Below are 20362 nucleotides of genomic sequence, written 5' to 3'. Positions count from 1 at the left end.
GTGCAGGAAATAAAGCAGTTGGACTTCCCTTTTATTTACTCAACTCACTATTGTTTTTTTTTTTTTTTTTTTTTCGATTGCCTAGTTGTGTGATCATTTTGATTGACCAAGACTTCCGTATTGTATGAGTTAGTATCTTGGAAGCTTATGTGCTTAGAAGTATATTATCTTGCTTGAGGGCAAGCAAGAAGTAAAGTGTGGAAACTTGATAAGCTCCCAAGACACCTATTATTTGAGTATAAATAAGGGTGTTTTATAGCATTTCTAGCATCCTTAAGTGATAATCTTGTGAGATTTTGTGCTTTAAATTCATTAACCACACACAAAGCTACCCTTGTTGTAAATTGAGACATTTCAGAGGTCTCGGGAGCTACTAGGAACAAGGAACGAGCTAAACACGAGCAAGTCAGGAGCCCCGGAGGACCCGGAAAGATGCAACCATGCGTGTAGGTGGCCTGACAGCTTTCCAGTAGCCATCCACGCCTGCAAACACGCATGTAGGTGGCGTGGATGGAACACTACGCGAAAATATTTTTAGGGCGAAATTTCGGAGACTATTTAAAGGAACTTGATAGAATTTCAGAAAAGTTCTTCTTTTGGGGGAGAAGAACATTTCCCAACCCCAATTTCATTTCTTCTTCATTTTTCTTAGTTTTTAGGATAGTTTTATTCTTGCAATTTCACCTTGTAAAGAAAGATTGAAGGCTGGGATTGAAGAATACACTTCTTCACTAGGTGATCTCTACTTTAATCTATCTATTTTTCTTATCTTGTTTTTAGATTGAATTAGCTATTGTTCTTGAATTCTTGAATATGTGTGGCTAGTTTAATCTAGGGTTTGGATTGTGTGAAGCTATGTTGCCAGTGTGATGATCCTATGTCTTATTTTGGATTTGATTGCTTTGCTTGTTGGAATTTCTATTCTTGTCTATTGATTGTTGTTTTGATGAGATCTTGTATGGATTTGGCCAATCTAAATGAGAGATTGAGCTCTTGACTCTTTCATGTCTTTGATTAGAGTTGAAATTGAAGCTTTGTGGCAATCATAGATCCTATGGAATTCATAAGGAATAGTAGGAAAGTGTGAAGCTAAGGTGTTTGATAAAATGTCTCTTAGGACTTTGGTTGCTAAAAGGCACTCCTAAGTCTAAGATGCCCTAGTACACAGAGGTGGAAAAGGACTAAGAGGACACACTCCTAAATAGCCAACATCCTTGCATCATTTATCCACTACTCGAGACACACTAGGATGCAACATAGAAGAACACGATCCAATCCCTTGTTCTTTCATATTTGTTTACGTATATTTGTTTTAGCTACATTTGAATTACGCTACCTTATGAACATTTACACCTCTCAACTACCATTCGCCACATCCACAACCCACAATCAATCAAAAGCACTAGCACTTGACACACCTCTACGTCCCTCCGTCGAGTCCGTCGAGACCGACACTCGGGGAGTCATAGACTCTTCGTTTTATCTTTACACATACATTCACATTATTTGACACCTCACCCCTTCGCAAAACTGCATCCGTCAAAATGGCATAGCATTCCCAGAGTAATAAGCTTATTCATTTGTTTAGTAAACACTTCTATTCCCGAGAACATTGTTTCTGGAAATGACATATTCCCCTTGCAATGGGAATAGATTTTCTTGCCTCCCCCCCCCCNAAATTTTATTCCCCCCCCCCCCCCCCCTCCCCCAAGGTATTAACTTATTGTTGACTGTTGAGTTCTCAGGAATATGTTTTTATATTATATTTCCTTTTTTACCCTTTCTTAAACCAAAATTTTTATGCTTATCTTTCTCTCTTTCTCTCTATCCTTACATCACTTTCGCCATTGAATCATATTAGAATTCTTCATCAAGCTAAAGGTATTCTTCTAAACTTTATCTTTTACAAATTAAGTATTAATATATATATATATATATATATATATATATATATATATATATATATATATATATATATATTTGTGTGTGTGTGTACGAAATAGTAGATCAAGTTTCTGTACGCAGGTCAGCAGGTTGCAGAGAAGAACCACCAGAATGGCGGCAGCACCGGTAGAAATAATAATCCTTTTTCGTAGGATTATTATTATATTTTCGTGCATTTATCCCAACATCAAATTAATTAAGCAGATATTAACTCAATATAGTGCAGGAGAAAGCCATGTGTATTGTTCTTCCCTATTGAACATTCACGCCTCTTCAAAATATGCAGCACTAGACTACCACTTAGTAATGTATATAAGAGTACATTAATACAAGAGATTTAATCATATTAGAATTTGTAGGAAGAATGGTGTGTAGAGCATGTATTCTGCTTAGGATAATCCCATCACATTTTGTAGTAATATTAGGACTCTTGAATATCTGATCATTTGTTGCAAGAAGACTCCTTGAAATAAGGAGAGACACCCATCTCAAACCAACTTCTTGAAGACTTCAATTCATAATTTCCTCTTCTGAATATTATTAAATGTTCTTTAAAAAATTTTGTTATTTATATGAATATTTTGTTTAATAATTTATAGATCATTTTTTTAATATTATAATTGCTATAGAATAAATTATATAAAAATCTTATATAATCTATACTATTAATAAAAACAATATCCTCAGTTTTAATTTCCCGCCCAAAACAGACCTATAATATTATGGTTTGCGTAATATTGTAAAATATGGTAATACAATTCCTATCCATAATACAATTGTAAATTAAAATAGAATTCCTAATAAAATATATTCTTTCCTACGTTCCAATTTCTCATTCACCCATTATCAGTTTTGAGCGTACAATATATCAATCTTTTCGTCTAACTACGAAGAAAGTGGACCCCACATATATTTGTACCACAATATTGCCAGTAAAATGTCATTTTATGCTAATTTTTTTCCAACAGTTATTTGTCCAGAGAATATCAACGTGTTAAAGGAAGAAGATGATATATAGTGAAGGGCAATATCATCTTCACTATATATCATCTTCCTCTTCCAACACAACGCTCTACGGTCAACCAACAATTACTCAACTGATTATCTCATTACTCCCATGTAAACTTTTCTCTAATATAGTTATACTTACTGAATATCAAAATATAAGTGTACCTCAAGATCTTGCAATAACTAACCGACAAGTAATTAAATTAATGAATATGATGCAATAATGTAAATTATCTATCTATTGCATTTATACACTTATTTTAGAACACTGAATTTTTGTGATATTTGTTGCATGCAAGGAAGACTCATACTATAATTGTATTTATACACTTATTCATACTCATATTCAATGTTATAATTTATAATTTTATATAATTGTATACCGATTCAAATATTTCTTAAAATATTATAACAAATTCATTCCGTGCAACGCACGGGTGAAAATACTAGTAATAATAATAATAATAATCTATATATATATAATAACACAAGTTCCTGGAAAGCTTTTCCCCCCAAAACCTGGAGGGCATTTTAGTCAAAACATAAATAATAAATTAATATAATTAAATGAAAAGAATATAATGGATATTAAAGGTGGATAATGGCCGAAGGTTTCAAGATGAAAGCATGGGTGCTGGATCATTGGTTACTATTATGGATATATGCACAAACGGAATCAAAACATAATTAATAAGATTAACATATATATGGCCTGGTTATATATAAATGGATATTGACTGAAATTGTGCAATCAGTTTATTAGTTTTTGATAACTGCATATTAGGATATATATAAATATAGATGCACAAAGAATAATTTGTACATCAATCATTTTATTAGTTTTTGATAACTGCATATTAGGAGGAATTGGTTGTTCACAACCCCAGAATCAAAAGAATTAACGTGTGTAGTAGATAAATAAATTGGTTATAAACAGAAAAGTACGGGAATGAAAATACACATTATACTCTACGATTTGACTTAGTCCAACAAACAACCACCCTAATTACCTAATTTTACCTAATTAGAATACAGCCAAGGATTATATTTACTCATTTGTAATTAATAAATAATCAATTAATAATAATTATTAATCAATTATTATTATTATTTTCCAAATAAATCTCTTATGTAATAAATCTCATACCACTATATAAATCAATATGAATTCAACTTATTTTACAGCATTCACTATATATTAGAACTACTATAGCCTCATAGCATAGCAAAAAAATTATATCTATAATGGCCCCTACTTTTGTTACACTCAATAAGATAAACGCCTACAACACTGAGTGGTCAATAATAGTACGATTGATTCGTATTTACGAAGTAAAGAACAACAGAGGTGCAACCTTAGAATCTGTGCTGGAAGAGGTAGAGGTATAATATATATTTTCTAATTCATATTCATATATATGTTCTATAAACCCCTCTACAAATTTGTTTATATTATTATTATTATTATTTATAATTTATAATTTATTATTTATTATTTGGCTTTATCAATTGTTGTTTTAAGTTTGTTTTTTTTTTCTTTCTTTTTAAAATTTTGTATATCATTGTTTTTTTTAATACAAAGTTTTATGTTTTATTTGCATTGAAAAAATCGGTAAAATTTATTTGGAATGCAGCCTTCCAACTATGGGATCGTGAATGCAATGATTTATTTGGAAAATCTGCATCTGAATTAAAAAAATCTTATGTGGAGGTTAGAACTAATTGTTATTGTATTATATTCAACTTCTCTTTTATTTTTTTTAGAATTATACTAATTCAAATCCTTTATTGTATAGGATGAAATGGATTCGTTTCCCCCGGAAATGAATGTTGTAGTTCACCAAACCCTTCTGTTTAAGGTTCAAGTAAAGCCAGAGCACCTATCAAATTTTTATGGATCTTGGACTGTAATGAAACTTTGTCGTGAACCAGGACTTATTTCAAAAGTTCGTGATAGTATGGTGCTCGAGAGCCAAGTTGGAAATACGGATACCTCATATTTAATTTGTAATTAATTTTTAAATAATACAAAGTAAATAATATATATACTTTCATTGTATAGGATTCAGATGCTGTTTCTACATTCCAACATGGTCAAGATAACAGTGTTGAGGTAATTTATCTTTGTTATATAATAAACTATGTTTATATTTATTCTTTTAGCTTTGAAAATATTAGACAACATAAATTATAGAAACATTTTTTTATAGGAATTGTCTTCAGGTGGTGAGGTCACAACACCAAGAAAAGATCTCAAAAAAGACGTTGATGTTGAAATAATTGGATCTGGATCTTCCAGTAACAGCATTAAACGTACCTTGAATGATTCATTTTCATCCAATGTTGGAAAGAAGTCAAAATCGATTGTGAAGATAGAAAAACCTTGAAATTGAACAAGGGTGGAGTTATTTGGTGAATTATTTATTACATTTGTTCAGAAAGTTTGAAAGTTATGTTGAATTAGTTTGCATTTATGTTGGTGTGAGTATTTTTTTAATTTGTCATGTTTTAATAAATTGGATTTCTGTTTTCAAAAAATAAATTGGATTTCTGTTATAAGCCAGATTTTTGTGCTATTAAATGTTTCATTAAATATATTTATTTCCATATATTATATTTTTTTAAATCTTTTTTATGAGATTTTTTATTACTCTTAGATTATAAAAATATTAACTATCTATCTATCTATCTATATATATAAATAAATATATAATTTCAAATGAACAGATACTACATTGTAACATTTGCAGTAGTACTCAAAAAAATTATATAATAACAAACTACCTGATTCAATTTACTCATAAAAAATGAAATGAAATTTAGTAATAGTATAATTAAGAAATCAAATTGTATTTAATTGTTAAAAAATAGGCTTATCAAAACAAACATTTGAACATAATCAAGCACCCTAACTACAATATATTTTAAAAATTTATATAAAAATTTATATTAATTCCTTAAATTATATATTACGGATATTATTTCTGTCAACACCACAATGTAAAATAAAAACAAATATTGTTGAAAATAATTACAGATATGAGCAAAATCTTTATTTTATATGTACCAAATCAATAAAATAATTATAAATTTGTTGAATTTATTATGGTGTAAATTTAAATCAAATATTCATTGATAATCATTCTAAATATGAGCAGAATCAAAATATATATTATTCATTTAACTAAAAGATTACATCACAGAAGTATAAATACAAAACTATTGTCTTTCAACTAAGTTTTAAGCTACATTATTCCATACTCTTTAAAAACTATACATTTAGACTATAATACTCATGAAACAGCTGCTGGAATCAACCTCAATAAAACAGTCACGACTAAGTCCCAAAATATATAATAATAATAATAATAATAATAATAATAATAATAAAAAGGACAATGTGAAGAACAACACAATTGTAGTGTAAAAATATTATTTATTTTTTTTATAACAATATTTTATTTTTGTGTTTTCATAAAAGAGTAGGCCATAAATCAATTTAATTTAATTTCATTTCAATTCTATTTTTTTACTTTTTTCTATTTATCTTAATATGTTATAGGAATAACATGTTATAGGAATAACACAGTAGTAGAAATTAAATTTGTTACTTATTTTTCTTAACAAAAAAAGTATTATTTATGTACTTTTCAATTTTTTTGTTTATAAAATACAAATATTCAAATTTTGAATAGGAAAAAAAATGGCTCTACTAAGGTTTTGATATATAATTGTTAAAAAATCATTACAAATATGAGCAGAATCATTTATTTTATATTTACCAAATCATAAAATAATTATAAATTTGTTGAATTTATTATGGTGTATAAATTAAAATAAAATATTCATTGATAATCATTCTAAATATGAGCAGAATCAAAATATATATTATTCTTTTAACTAAAATATTACATCACAGAAGTATAAATACCAAATTGTTGTCTTTGAACTAAGTTTTTTTTGAAGATGTCTTTCAACTAAGTTTTAAGCTATATTATTCCATACTCTTTTCAAACTACACATTTAGGCTATAATACTCATGAAGCAGTTAATGGAACCAACCTCCATAAAACAGTCACGGCTAAGTCCCACAAATCGTACAGACGGTAATATATTTTTTTATTAAATTAATAATTAAGTTTTTTTTTTTGGTTAGCCAATGATTGGAAATTCAGATACTTATCACATTAGGAATTCTTTAATTTTTTTCTATAAACACAATTCATGGGAATTGATATACTTTTAAGCTTATGAATTAGGAATACTATGTGAATTGTTATTATTGACTATTGTAAATAGTATACGGATTTGTTTTGCCTTATTATTGACTATTGTAAATAGTATACGGATTTGTTTTGCCATTTAGGTAGGGATTGTAAATAGTATACGGATTTGTTTTGCCATTTAGGTAGGGATTTGTGGTTTGGTACGGATTTGTTTTGCCATTTAGGTAGGGATTTGTGGTTTGGGAAATTTATCTTTTATATAATAATAATAATAATAATAATAATAATAATAATAATATAATAATAATAATAATAATAATATAAATAAAAAAAGGACAAGATATTGTGCATGCAACAATAAATGCATCTTACCTATGGAGGTATTGTAAAGTCCTACGCTTGACAAAGAATATGAGACTCTAACACTCATCCTCAAATAATGATTATGCACAACTGAAACATTTTTCTGAATGTATTGCAAAAATTGGAGATGGCAAAATTGAGGGGCAAACAGATGAATGTGAATACATAGAGATACCTGGACAAATACTCTTACAGTATTCTACAGATCCCATTAAAGCAATTGTGGAAAGCACGTATCCATCATTCTCAAGTATAATTGATGATCCATCGTACTTACAAAAAAGGGCGATATTGGCACCAACACTTGACGTGGTACATTCTATAAATGAATATATGAGTTCTTTAAACACGTCTGATGGAATTACATATTTCAGTTGTGATAGTACTTGCAAATCTGATTCTAATGTTGATATGTTAGCTGATGTTCACAGTCCAGAATTTTTAAATGGAATCAACTGTTCAGGTGTACCCAATCATGCATTGACATTGAAAGTTGGCACTCCAGTTATGCTATTAAGAAATATTGATCACTCAATTGGTTTATGTAATGGCACAAGAATGGTAATTACTAAACTTGGAAACCATGTTCTAGAAGCAAGGATATTGTCCGGAACCAGTGCAGGTGAGAAAGTACTCATACCGAGAATGTCACTTACTCCATCAGACTTGAGGTTGCCGTTTAAATTTCAAAGAAGACAATTTCCATTAATTGTCTCATATGCAATGACAATTAATAAGAGTCAAGGACAATCGCTTTCTCATGTAGGCCTATTCTTGAAAAAACCTGTCTTTAGTCATGGACAATTATATGTTGCAGTTTCTAGGGTCACTACTCTAGAAGGGCTGAAAATATTGATTTGTGACAGTGAAAGCACCAGAAAAACTTCAACAACAAACATTGTATACAAGGAAGTTTTTAAGAATTTGTAAATATTCGACTTCATTCTAAAATAATATTTTAACTTTATAACTGTTATTAAATTTATTATCTTCTTTACTTTCAAAACAAAATTTACTACAGTAGTAATTAAAGTAATTATGTTTTAATTTCGAGATTTTTTTTAATTCCAGACTATTGTATACTATTTTTTTTTAAACTATTCAAACATATTTATTATACAAAAAAAAAACTATGGGAACAAAACTGTTTTAAATCAAGTAATTTAAAAAAACATTCAAATACAGTTTGATTCCAAGAATCTTTAATCATCTTAATGATTTTTAAAATTATTTACACTTTTTCCCATATTTATTTAGATAGTAATGACATTAAATATCGAGAAATATATTATTCATACTTTTACACTTATCTTATCATTGAACAAATATACACTAAAAATATGATAATTATTTATTGTTTATAATTTAACCTCTAATTTATTATTAAAATATCTAATAAAAAAATTTCATCCGTGCATCGCACGGGTAAAATACTAGTAATAATAATAATAATAATAATAATAATAATAATAATATATTTTATATGAGGGTATTTATGTCTTTTAAACATATATTCCATTTCGATTCCTTTAACCCACCAAAAGTTGGAATACAATTCCTAAAGTCTATTCCTTCAACAAACCAAACAATAGAATACAATACATGTTCTATTCCTTACCTATTCCATTTCATGTGGCATAACATTTCTATTCCCTCCCAATTCATTCCGTGAACCAAACTTGCTGTTAGATTATTAGTTATTATTCGGCGCCTAATGAGATCGAATCCAACATTAGCACTCAGACTCGGACTCCCCAACCGAGTGTCACTAAGCAAGAGGACAAATACTCACGTACACGCGACGGTATACCCACTAGAAGTGTTGTCGACCTAACCGGTGCATATAAAACACGTGGCAAGCATGCCGGGCGACCATCATGTGCTCCCTTAAATTCCTATAAGAGAGGGGGGAGGGGGGGGGGGGACTTTTANATATAAATAAAAAAAGGACAAGATATTGTGCATGCAACAATAAATGCATCTTACCTATGGAGGTATTGTAAAGTCCTACGCTTGACAAAGAATATGAGACTCTAACACTCATCCTCAAATAATGATTATGCACAACTGAAACATTTTTCTGAATGTATTGCAAAAATTGGAGATGGCAAAATTGAGGGGCAAACAGATGAATGTGAATACATAGAGATACCTGGACAAATACTCTTACAGTATTCTACAGATCCCATTAAAGCAATTGTGGAAAGCACGTATCCATCATTCTCAAGTATAATTGATGATCCATCGTACTTACAAAAAAGGGCGATATTGGCACCAACACTTGACGTGGTACATTCTATAAATGAATATATGAGTTCTTTAAACACGTCTGATGGAATTACATATTTCAGTTGTGATAGTACTTGCAAATCTGATTCTAATGTTGATATGTTAGCTGATGTTCACAGTCCAGAATTTTTAAATGGAATCAACTGTTCAGGTGTACCCAATCATGCATTGACATTGAAAGTTGGCACTCCAGTTATGCTATTAAGAAATATTGATCACTCAATTGGTTTATGTAATGGCACAAGAATGGTAATTACTAAACTTGGAAACCATGTTCTAGAAGCAAGGATATTGTCCGGAACCAGTGCAGGTGAGAAAGTACTCATACCGAGAATGTCACTTACTCCATCAGACTTGAGGTTGCCGTTTAAATTTCAAAGAAGACAATTTCCATTAATTGTCTCATATGCAATGACAATTAATAAGAGTCAAGGACAATCGCTTTCTCATGTAGGCCTATTCTTGAAAAAACCTGTCTTTAGTCATGGACAATTATATGTTGCAGTTTCTAGGGTCACTACTCTAGAAGGGCTGAAAATATTGATTTGTGACAGTGAAAGCACCAGAAAAACTTCAACAACAAACATTGTATACAAGGAAGTTTTTAAGAATTTGTAAATATTCGACTTCATTCTAAAATAATATTTTAACTTTATAACTGTTATTAAATTTATTATCTTCTTTACTTTCAAAACAAAATTTACTACAGTAGTAATTAAAGTAATTATGTTTTAATTTCGAGATTTTTTTTAATTCCAGACTATTGTATACTATTTTTTTTTAAACTATTCAAACATATTTATTATACAAAAAAAAAACTATGGGAACAAAACTGTTTTAAATCAAGTAATTTAAAAAAACATTCAAATACAGTTTGATTCCAAGAATCTTTAATCATCTTAATGATTTTTAAAATTATTTACACTTTTTCCCATATTTATTTAGATAGTAATGACATTAAATATCGAGAAATATATTATTCATACTTTTACACTTATCTTATCATTGAACAAATATACACTAAAAATATGATAATTATTTATTGTTTATAATTTAACCTCTAATTTATTATTAAAATATCTAATAAAAAAATTTCATCCGTGCATCGCACGGGTAAAATACTAGTAATAATAATAATAATAATAATAATAATAATAATAATATATTTTATATGAGGGTATTTATGTCTTTTAAACATATATTCCATTTCGATTCCTTTAACCCACCAAAAGTTGGAATACAATTCCTAAAGTCTATTCCTTCAACAAACCAAACAATAGAATACAATACATGTTCTATTCCTTACCTATTCCATTTCATGTGGCATAACATTTCTATTCCCTCCCAATTCATTCCGTGAACCAAACTTGCTGTTAGATTATTAGTTATTATTCGGCGCCTAATGAGATCGAATCCAACATTAGCACTCAGACTCGGACTCCCCAACCGAGTGTCACTAAGCAAGAGGACAAATACTCACGTACACGCGACGGTATACCCACTAGAAGTGTTGTCGACCTAACCGGTGCATATAAAACACGTGGCAAGCATGCCGGGCGACCATCATGTGCTCCCTTAAATTCCTATAAGAGGGGGGGGGGGGGGGGGGGGGACTTTTAGATTTCTACTAAACCTATTATTAGCTCGGGATCGTTCGACCCACTGCCACAATTACCTGAGCCCATATAATTAGCCTTAAAATCGTATTTAGGCGTATTTATATACCTTAGTATATTTAACCACATCAGTTGCGGCTATAATGAAACTAGTATGTGTGAAAAATGAAAATAAAAAACAAAGCTCATTCAATAACGTATATTGGCAAATGAAACTATAGTATGATTAAAATAATACTTTAATGTTGCTATAATGAAACTAATGCGTGGAGCATTACTATAATTAAACTAGTGTTTGTGGAAAAAAAACAAAAAGTTCTTGTAATACTGTACATTGTCAATTGAAACTTTAGCAAAATTAAAATGATACATTGATATTACTATAATGAAACTAATGTGTGTGGAAAATAAAACTAAATTAAAACATAACAATATTTTCAATTGAAACTTAAATGTAATTATTACAATGATACATATTTCATGCTCCACGTTGCTACATGGATCATGGTCTAGGGTAAAATTCGGCACCCGCCTTTCTTTTGTCTTAATTATTACTTAATTGCCCTTAATTACTTGGTTCTAGCCTTATTCATTGTTCTTTTGATTTACTATTCCCATATTTAATTATTGGACCACTCATTAAATTGGTCGGGTTTGGCAATCATTCCAAAATAATCAACAATAAGAAATTTAATTTGTATAAATGGCATATTAAACGAGAATAACCGATAAACTTACCTTAAATTAGGAGACAAATTATACTTCCCCATTTATAAACGTTCATTTTTAATATATTAAAAGTTTAATTTTAATATCTTATAAATTCATTTTTAAATAGTACAATAAAAAACATTTAAAAAAATACTTAAAGTACACTAAAAATGAATTTTTATTATATTAAAAATGAACATGTATGCTAATGTATGCTAATAATCTACGGTATAATGATTGAAATTAGGAGTTTGCTCTTTCTTTATTTATTAGTTATAATGCGTGCATTGCGTGATTAAGTTAATGTTGAATATGAAAATTAAAATAAGTAAATAATTAATATAATTTTTCAATATGAAAGTTATATAATATAAAATAAAATTGATTATTTTCAGTATAATCAAGATGAGTATTTTCAACTTATGATAAAAATATTTTGTAGTAAAGATATGTATTGTTATAGATAGTTATAATCGAAAATAAAATTCATGTCTTAACAATTGTCATATTAAAATAAATTAAATCTTTTTAATACGATATATATGATTTGCTGATGAGCCAGTAAAACTTAACTTATTTTTGTTGAAAATGACATGATTATAATATGTTTATTGATGTTGTTGAATAATTAAAGAGTTACGCAATGAACTTATAACGTATGAATTCATAGGTTTCCTTGTGTATATGATTGCAACCTCAATTGTCATTATATGTGAACTATTTTTCTTGCAAACTCTCATTGATATTTTAAAATATTAATTTTTTCCCTATAAGATTAATTAGATAGATAATGAAATTTTTACAATTAAATTCTTTAAGTGGAGAGAAATTTTATCCCAGTCTCCCAAACATAATAAATCAACATGTAACAAAATTTAAATTTTATTTAAAACAATATAATTTTGGAATAGAAAATTAAAATTTGTGTACAACAAATAATGTTTGATTTAAGTAAAGAAAATACAATGTATTTTTAAAATAATTATATTCTAGTATGGCATCAATATTCCTTTAGGATGACAATTCAAAAATAATATCTTTCATTTTTTTAATAGTTGAAAGAAATATATCAAATTAAGTAAATATTGTTATATTTTAATTTTTACCAAAAAAAAAAGAGAAAATAGTTGCAAAAAAAAAAAAAGAATATATACAAAAAAGTAACGAATTCTGTTTTGTATGCCCTGATTTAATTATTAGTAGTAATAATAATATAAAAATGAATACCCACTACTATTATTATTATTGTTGTTGTTGTTGTTGTTATTATTAAAAGGTTAGAAATTACTCCATATTTTGCAATAAGTCTAGTTAAGAAAAATAATAAATTAAAGAAATATTTCGTTACCAAAGCTTGTCTATAAATGAAAAAGCAAAAAAATGAAATATTGTAATTTTGAAAAGAGTTAATTCTAGCAAATGTCCTCTAACTATAGTGATTTTTCACATTTGATCTTTGTATTTTAATTTGGACAAATGTGACATTTGTCTATTAAAATCTTTCCACCATTGATCATTGTGTCACCTTAACGTTTTTTAGACCTTAATTTTAAGGGTAAAATCGTCATTTTATTGACTGTGTGTCTTCACCATATCATTTTTCCCCCCTCTTCAATTGCGAATAATATCAAAATTTCCAATTTACTTCAACCTTAAATCCTAATTTCCTCAAAATCTCATCAGTTATACATACATAATAATGAAAATATCAATGCAAATGATTACAGTGGTAAGATATTTTATATTTCCATTATATTAGAACATTTACAATATCATCGAGTCTTATATAATTTATTTATCCCATTTGGTTGATTCCTTCTTCTTCCCCTTATTAAGATCAACGTAGAAATGTAAATCTTCGTATTCAAATATTTATTTACTCTGTATTTATTTATTTAGGATTGAAGTTGATTTGGTACGAAAATTTGCGTTTGTGTGTGGATCTTAATAAGAAGAAAAAGAAGGAATCATCCCAAATGGGATGAAGGATGAGAAATTACAATTATGATCCTATTTTTAACTGTTCACTAACTGAATTTTTAACAAAGAACTAAATTGGGTAAAACCATCGAAATCGAAAACTAAATTGAGCGAACAAAGTCCTTTACGAATAAATTGAGTAAAATCATTATAGTCGAGGACTATATCGGGTATTAACTCGTAAATTTATAATAAGAGTGTGCTAGAATTAGGAAAATATAATTGACAACGTAAAGGCTGTGTACTGAATAGATTTTCCAAACTGAGGGGTGGGCGTGTTACATATTAAATAAAATAGTATAGGTAACTTCTTAATTGTAAATTTTCTTACCTAATTTAAGATATGTACGTCAGTGTACGTGTCCATGCAGGAATTTATTATGGACGAGTTGACTGATATTAAATCTAATATATAGTACCTCAGTTCAGCTCGTCCCAGGCGGCCCCTTCTAATCTAATTTTGCATTTGAACTGTTCCATTCTGCGCTTTTATCTGCCTTCAGTTAATCCTTCAATTCATTTCTCTGCACAATTTGTTCAAACACAAACTGGAACACAGCAGAGAATTGGCAGATCAGATCAGATATGTTATGATGCACTGATTTCTAACCGGTAAGTTTCGCTAGCTGTTCCTCAGATTATTATATTATTGTTGTTTTCTTATCATCACCGTACCATCTGATGTTGTCTGGTTTTTTTTGTACATGATGGTTGTTTCCATTAATTTCCCTATTCATTCTCATTTTCACTTCTCAGCTTTTTGGGGAATTCTTTATTTCATATACCCGCGCTGCTTGATTAATAGATTTCCGGCATAAAAAGAATAAATCTTGAAGTTTTTTTTTGGTGCTTATAAATCTTGGAGTAATATATATTTGTCTTATAAACAAAGTTTGGTTTTAGGTATCAATAAATAGCTTAGCCTTTTAACCAAGCGACCAAGGACCTTGTGGTTGGCACCAAGCTATTCCTCATGTGGGAGGTTGTGGGTTCGAAGGGTTCGAGTCTCAGTGGAGGCGATTGACTCTTTGTGCTTCATAGGTTGAGAAAGTAGTTAGGGGAGATGATTGACTCTTTGTGCTTCATAAGTTGAGAAAGTAGCCAGGGGAGTCTATTATTGACTCTTTGTGCTTCATAAGTTGAGAAAGTAGTTGTAGTATTCAGAAAAAAAAAACGAAAAAACAAAACTAGCTTGATTAGCATGAGCAGACCTGCACTTTTAGACCCATAGGTTGAGAAAGTAGTTGTAGTATTTTTAAAAAAAAAAATTTAGGCCCATAGGTTGAGAAAGTAGTTGTAAAAAAAAAAAGAAATCAGCTTGATTAGCATGAGTAGGCATACACTTTTAGGCCCAGTACATAAAGGCGTGATTAGTCTAAGTACGGAATTAAAAATGTCTCTTATAGATAAGAGCTAATAAGGATACCTCGTGATCTAAACTTGACTTGGAATTAAGCTAATCTTCCTAATGAATATGTAAAATCTTGGTGGCTATAATGACCGATCATGCTTTTCTTGGTGGATACGGTTGAGTTTGATTCATTCCGGAAAGAATTCATTATTATTTTTGAATTAGGTAATTAACATTATAATATTCTATTTAGGTCATGTATATTTGTGTAGCGATGATTTTCATTTTGTCAAGATCTCGTCTTTTGAATAGTCACCATTAGTTTTTCTAATTGAGGTCATTGCTGAATATTTTTAACTTGCTTGTAAGAATTGTGCATGTATAATTCTAACATATATATATATATATATAGTAGACTTCAGGTGTGGTCACGCCTTTCCGTGCAGTTAGTGGGGTTTACACCATTAGTGTTAACAAAATACATCACTTAATGTTAGAAAATGCACAACACAAATAAACACAAATATGCACCATTAGGTGCGCATCACCAAAAAACACACCACTAAGTATACAAATATACACAACACAGTGCTCAAAAATGCACAATTAGGGACATGGGTTATGTAGGTGTTTTTGTGTATTTTCGTTGTTGTGCATTTTTAATACTGAGTAGTGCATATTTATATACATAGTGGTGTATATCGCACCGACCGCACATGCAAGCACAGTCACATTTGAGCATATATATATATATATATATATATATATATATATATATATAGTGTGTGTGTGTGTTAGTTATAGTTAATTACTTTTATCATCTAGGAAAAAGCTAAGGATAAAAATAATCATTGAACAAAACAGAAAAATACAAGTGGGTCATTTTTTTTTTTTTAATGCAATTAGCTCTTTTGAATAAGTCAAAAAATAACTGCTAATGTGGCAGTTAACATTTAAAACATTACTTTTTTTTTAAAATTTAATTTTATCAATTTTAAATATTAAACATTTAAAGAAAAAAACACAACCCCTTCCCCTCCCCGGCCTCCTCCTCCCTCCCTTCAGCTTCGTGTTGGAGAAGAAGTCTTATCTAACCGGAGACACTCTTCGTCTCCTACCCGAAAGGGAGGAGGTTTAAAAAAAAAACATAATTTTGACCTTTTAATATTTAAATTGATGAAATAAATAATTAATTTTAAAACGTTAATCATCACGTCAAACATTAACTTAGAGAACATGTCATTTCAAGCTCGACAACAGTCGGACTGCCGTTGATTGCCTTCTTTTGTGAAAGAAAGTAACATTGGTCTTCTTCAAATTAGAAGAACATGGTTGCCTTCTTCAATTGAGGAAGGCGACCGTTGCGTTGCCTTCCTCAAATCAATCTATGAGAGACACGACAAACATGACAGTGATGACGAGGCGTGACGACAAGTTAGAGAATTAGGATTATTTTTATAATTTGACAGGTATAATTAGTAGGATTACCGGCCAATTAATGGGTCTGATCTGAATGCATTGAAATGATATGTTAATTAAGGTACTTAATTAGAACTAATTACTTAAAATTTAAGGGTCTAATGGATTATTCTTTAAAATTTGAGAACCTATTTCATCGTTTTCTAAAAATAAAATATATAGCCATAGACTCTTGGTGAATTTTCTCTCCATGGTCCACCTAATAAGGCCGGACACCAAATGATTAGCAATATATAGCCTGGTTTATTGTGGGGTTTCTATAAGTGGTTCTTGAGTGGCAATATATGATATGGGAGGACCTTTTCTCATTGGGGGAAAGATCATTCTCAATACAGATGTTACATTCAGAATATGAGCTGTAACATGATATATATATAAAAGCATTAAATTTAATGTCATTGCCCACTTAAATGTGAACTGTACAAGAAAAGTACAGAAGCTGATGACAGAGTGTTTTCAATTCCCTACACAAAAGAAAAACCACAATCTCTTCAATCTTAGTTGGAAGGGCCCGACCACACAGTTTCCTAGTCCATAAAAAAACAAACAACATTGTATCTAATTTCTGGTGCCACATCGCAATCTTTGTTCACACTTTGAACTCAATGAGGGTGATGAAATCTGCAGTTTTGGTCGGGTGTTCTTGATGGATTCCGGTTCAGCCCCAGAGATTAATCGCACCCGTTTCGACGAGGATAAGCCCGGTTCGAATCCATGTTCCGACAACGAAAACGATATTCAGGTAAATTCAAGAATTTCGGGTTCTGTTTTATACTTTCTCAAGTATCTTTTTTCAGGTTTTATGGATTTCTTTAATTGTTACCTAATATAAATTCTCACCCGGGCCTGTAACTTCTGGGTAGTCTATCATTCCTGGGAATCCTGGCCCGGGCTTCCGGACTCAGGATCCTTCTATTTCGGTTCTTTGTCTGCATTCTTGAAAATCTTTTTTTTTTCAAGATTTTTTCAAAATTCTGTGATCATCTATTTGGAATGATTACAGAAGTGTCATTTCACTGCATAGTAGTTGGCAAGAACAGTAATTTGATTTGATTTGTTTGTTGCAGGATCCAAGTGGGAAGCCATTTATGCCGTTGCTAACCTTTTGCAAGAGTGGGAATATGAAGGATGATTCGGTGGTCAAAGGTGAGAAGAACACGGGCATTGAACAACGTTATTCGAGGATTGAGGAGATGTCCGGCGAGGTTGCCGGAGATGAGAAGCCTAAAAGTCTGGCGGCGTTGTTTTCCATTCAACAGATGGATCACAGAGACTCCATTTCGTCTTCTTCTTCAGGGCACCTGATAGTCCCAGGAGGAGGATCTATGACGACGTCTTGTTATGACACCATGTCTTTTCGGTCAAACAGCACCACCAGCACACGATCCTTTGCTTTCCCCATGTAAGTCCATCCTATCCTTTATTACCATGTAGTGTGATATCTAGGGTGATGGCATCTCGGTAATTATCATTTTAAATAGATAGTCATAAGTTTAAACTCCGGTGGTGGTGGAGTTTACTCGCCCAGACAACTGGCTCCTTTTGAATAGAGAAGAATAGTCAAACCAGCCCAGTTGGCTGGCCAATCTTAGAGATCTTATCCGGCCGGCAAATCGGAGACGGGAGACCATGGTCAAATTAATTGAAAATATTTGAAAAAGTATACAACACATATTACCTTGTAGAGAATTATGAGTATTTCAAAAAGCAAAAAAAAAAAAAAAAAAACTCATTTTAAAGCATGTTTGGTTGGATTAAAATTATTTTCCAAGAAAGTCATTTTCTTAAAATATAAGGAAAGTTATTTTTCAAGAAATTTTTTTATTTTCTTTGTTTGGTTCATAAAATTTCTTTTTTAAAGAAAGTAGAATTCTTTAAAGAGTAATGCTATAGACCTGATATTTTTCCTTTCAATCCATCCCTAAGTAATGGGGCTAATCAATTCGGGAGAAAATATTGGAGGTGAAAATCCATCCCTATATAATGCAATCATTATTGCATGGACCATTGGACTAAAAATAAAAATTACATTATTTTTGTACTGAAGGTACATTATTCTTGTACTGTAGGTACATTATTTTAGGATACATTATTTTTGTACTGAAGGTACATTATTTGCTATATATACTATCAAATAATGTACATACAGTACAAAAATAATAAACCTTCAGTACAAAAATAATGTACTTTTTATTTTTGGTCCACACAGTTGTGTGGACCATGGTCCATGCAATAATTTACCTATCTAATGGGGCTAATCAATTCAGGAGAAAATATTGTCAAGCATTAGTATTTTATTTTCCGTGGAAAAAAAGTTTTCTTTGCATTTGGTGTCCTCCTCATGCGTTAATACCCCCACCTCCACCACCTCCAATTTGAGAGAGTCATAATTATGTCACTTATCCACATAGATTGTTTTTTTTTTTTTTTTTGCAAACATCCACATAGATTGTTAGTTGTTCAATTTTCAGTTACAAATTATCATCTTTTTACTAAAGTCTGAGAACTTTGATTTTATTAGCACTTTTAGTCATTTCAGTGTAAGTTTTTAGGCCAAACGTCATTTTGAATTAAGTATTGCAGAGTAAATGTCACAAAAGTTAAGGGAACAAAATTGAAAAAAAAAATAGTTATTTTAATAATAAATGTATAATCTAATTATTAGTTAACAAAAAGCATCCTTCAATAAATCATTTATCCATTCATTTCTAAGAGTTATCATCCAAAGCTCTTTTAACAATGTTTTTTTTTTACTAATTTTTTTGAATATTGTATGAAACAGATTAGCATCGGATTGGAATGGCAGCCCTATGAGGATGGCAGATGGGGATAGGACTAGGAGATTCTCAAGGAAGAGGGGACAATGGAGGATGTGTTTTGGCTGCTACAACGTTTGATTTGTTCATATTATTTTTCTTCTATCATAGTCTGAAAACAAAATACTTTTTAACAGTTTGCTACCTATAAACTCATACACAAGAAAGCACTATCATTGGGAGCATACTTAGTTTTCTTTGTTTTCACACAATTATTAGGATTTTTTTTTTATATTTCTTGTAGGCAATTTTAATTTTACCCATACAATTTTTTTAAAATACAAAATCTTGTTTTATTTGTTGACTTCAAAATCTCTTTAATTTATTGTAATTTAATCGCCTGCCTCCAAGAAAATGTAGTATATTTAGACTATCACATATTGGCAAAAACTTGGGTTAGAACGTTAGACCATTTCACTGGCAAATGTCCGTGAGACAAATTAGTATGTATTACATATCCAAGATAATCTTCAGGAGTCATTTTAAAATATTTGTATCACAAATTTTACCATTATGTACATTAATCAATCTATTTGTATCTATCATCAACAACCGTAATTACCATCTTGCAAAATTTTT

The 20362-nt window shown here is 30.0% G+C and overlaps 3 protein-coding genes across 3 annotated transcripts; all 3 read left to right on the top strand.

Annotated features, from left to right (window-relative positions):
- The first annotated feature begins 7552 nt into the window (after positions 1-7552).
- On the top strand, positions 7553-8471 carry LOC115995898 (ATP-dependent DNA helicase PIF1-like). Its single transcript, XM_031235043.1, has 2 exons — positions 7553-7558; positions 7737-8471. Exons 1-2 carry the CDS (start codon positions 7553-7555, stop codon positions 8469-8471), a joined length of 741 nt encoding a protein of 246 aa, XP_031090903.1.
- A 1058-nt stretch (positions 8472-9529) lies between these two features.
- On the top strand, positions 9530-10448 carry LOC115995896 (ATP-dependent DNA helicase PIF1-like). Its single transcript, XM_031235042.1, has 2 exons — positions 9530-9535; positions 9714-10448. Exons 1-2 carry the CDS (start codon positions 9530-9532, stop codon positions 10446-10448), a joined length of 741 nt encoding a protein of 246 aa, XP_031090902.1.
- Positions 10449-14582: 4134 nt separating this feature from the next.
- Positions 14583-20087, top strand: LOC115997259. The gene is made up of 4 exons (XM_031236775.1): positions 14583-14749; positions 17595-17709; positions 18035-18369; positions 19750-20087. The coding sequence occupies exons 2-4, from the start codon at positions 17614-17616 to the stop codon at positions 19862-19864; spliced, it is 546 nt and encodes a 181-aa protein (XP_031092635.1). The 5' UTR covers positions 14583-14749; positions 17595-17613; the 3' UTR covers positions 19865-20087.
- Positions 20088-20362: the final 275 nt, after the last annotated feature.

Source organism: Ipomoea triloba, chromosome 11, assembly GCF_003576645.1.
Source record: "Ipomoea triloba cultivar NCNSP0323 chromosome 11, ASM357664v1".
Lineage (NCBI taxonomy): Eukaryota > Viridiplantae > Streptophyta > Magnoliopsida > Solanales > Convolvulaceae > Ipomoea > Ipomoea triloba.
This window is presented reverse-complemented; position numbering and strand designations above follow the sequence as displayed.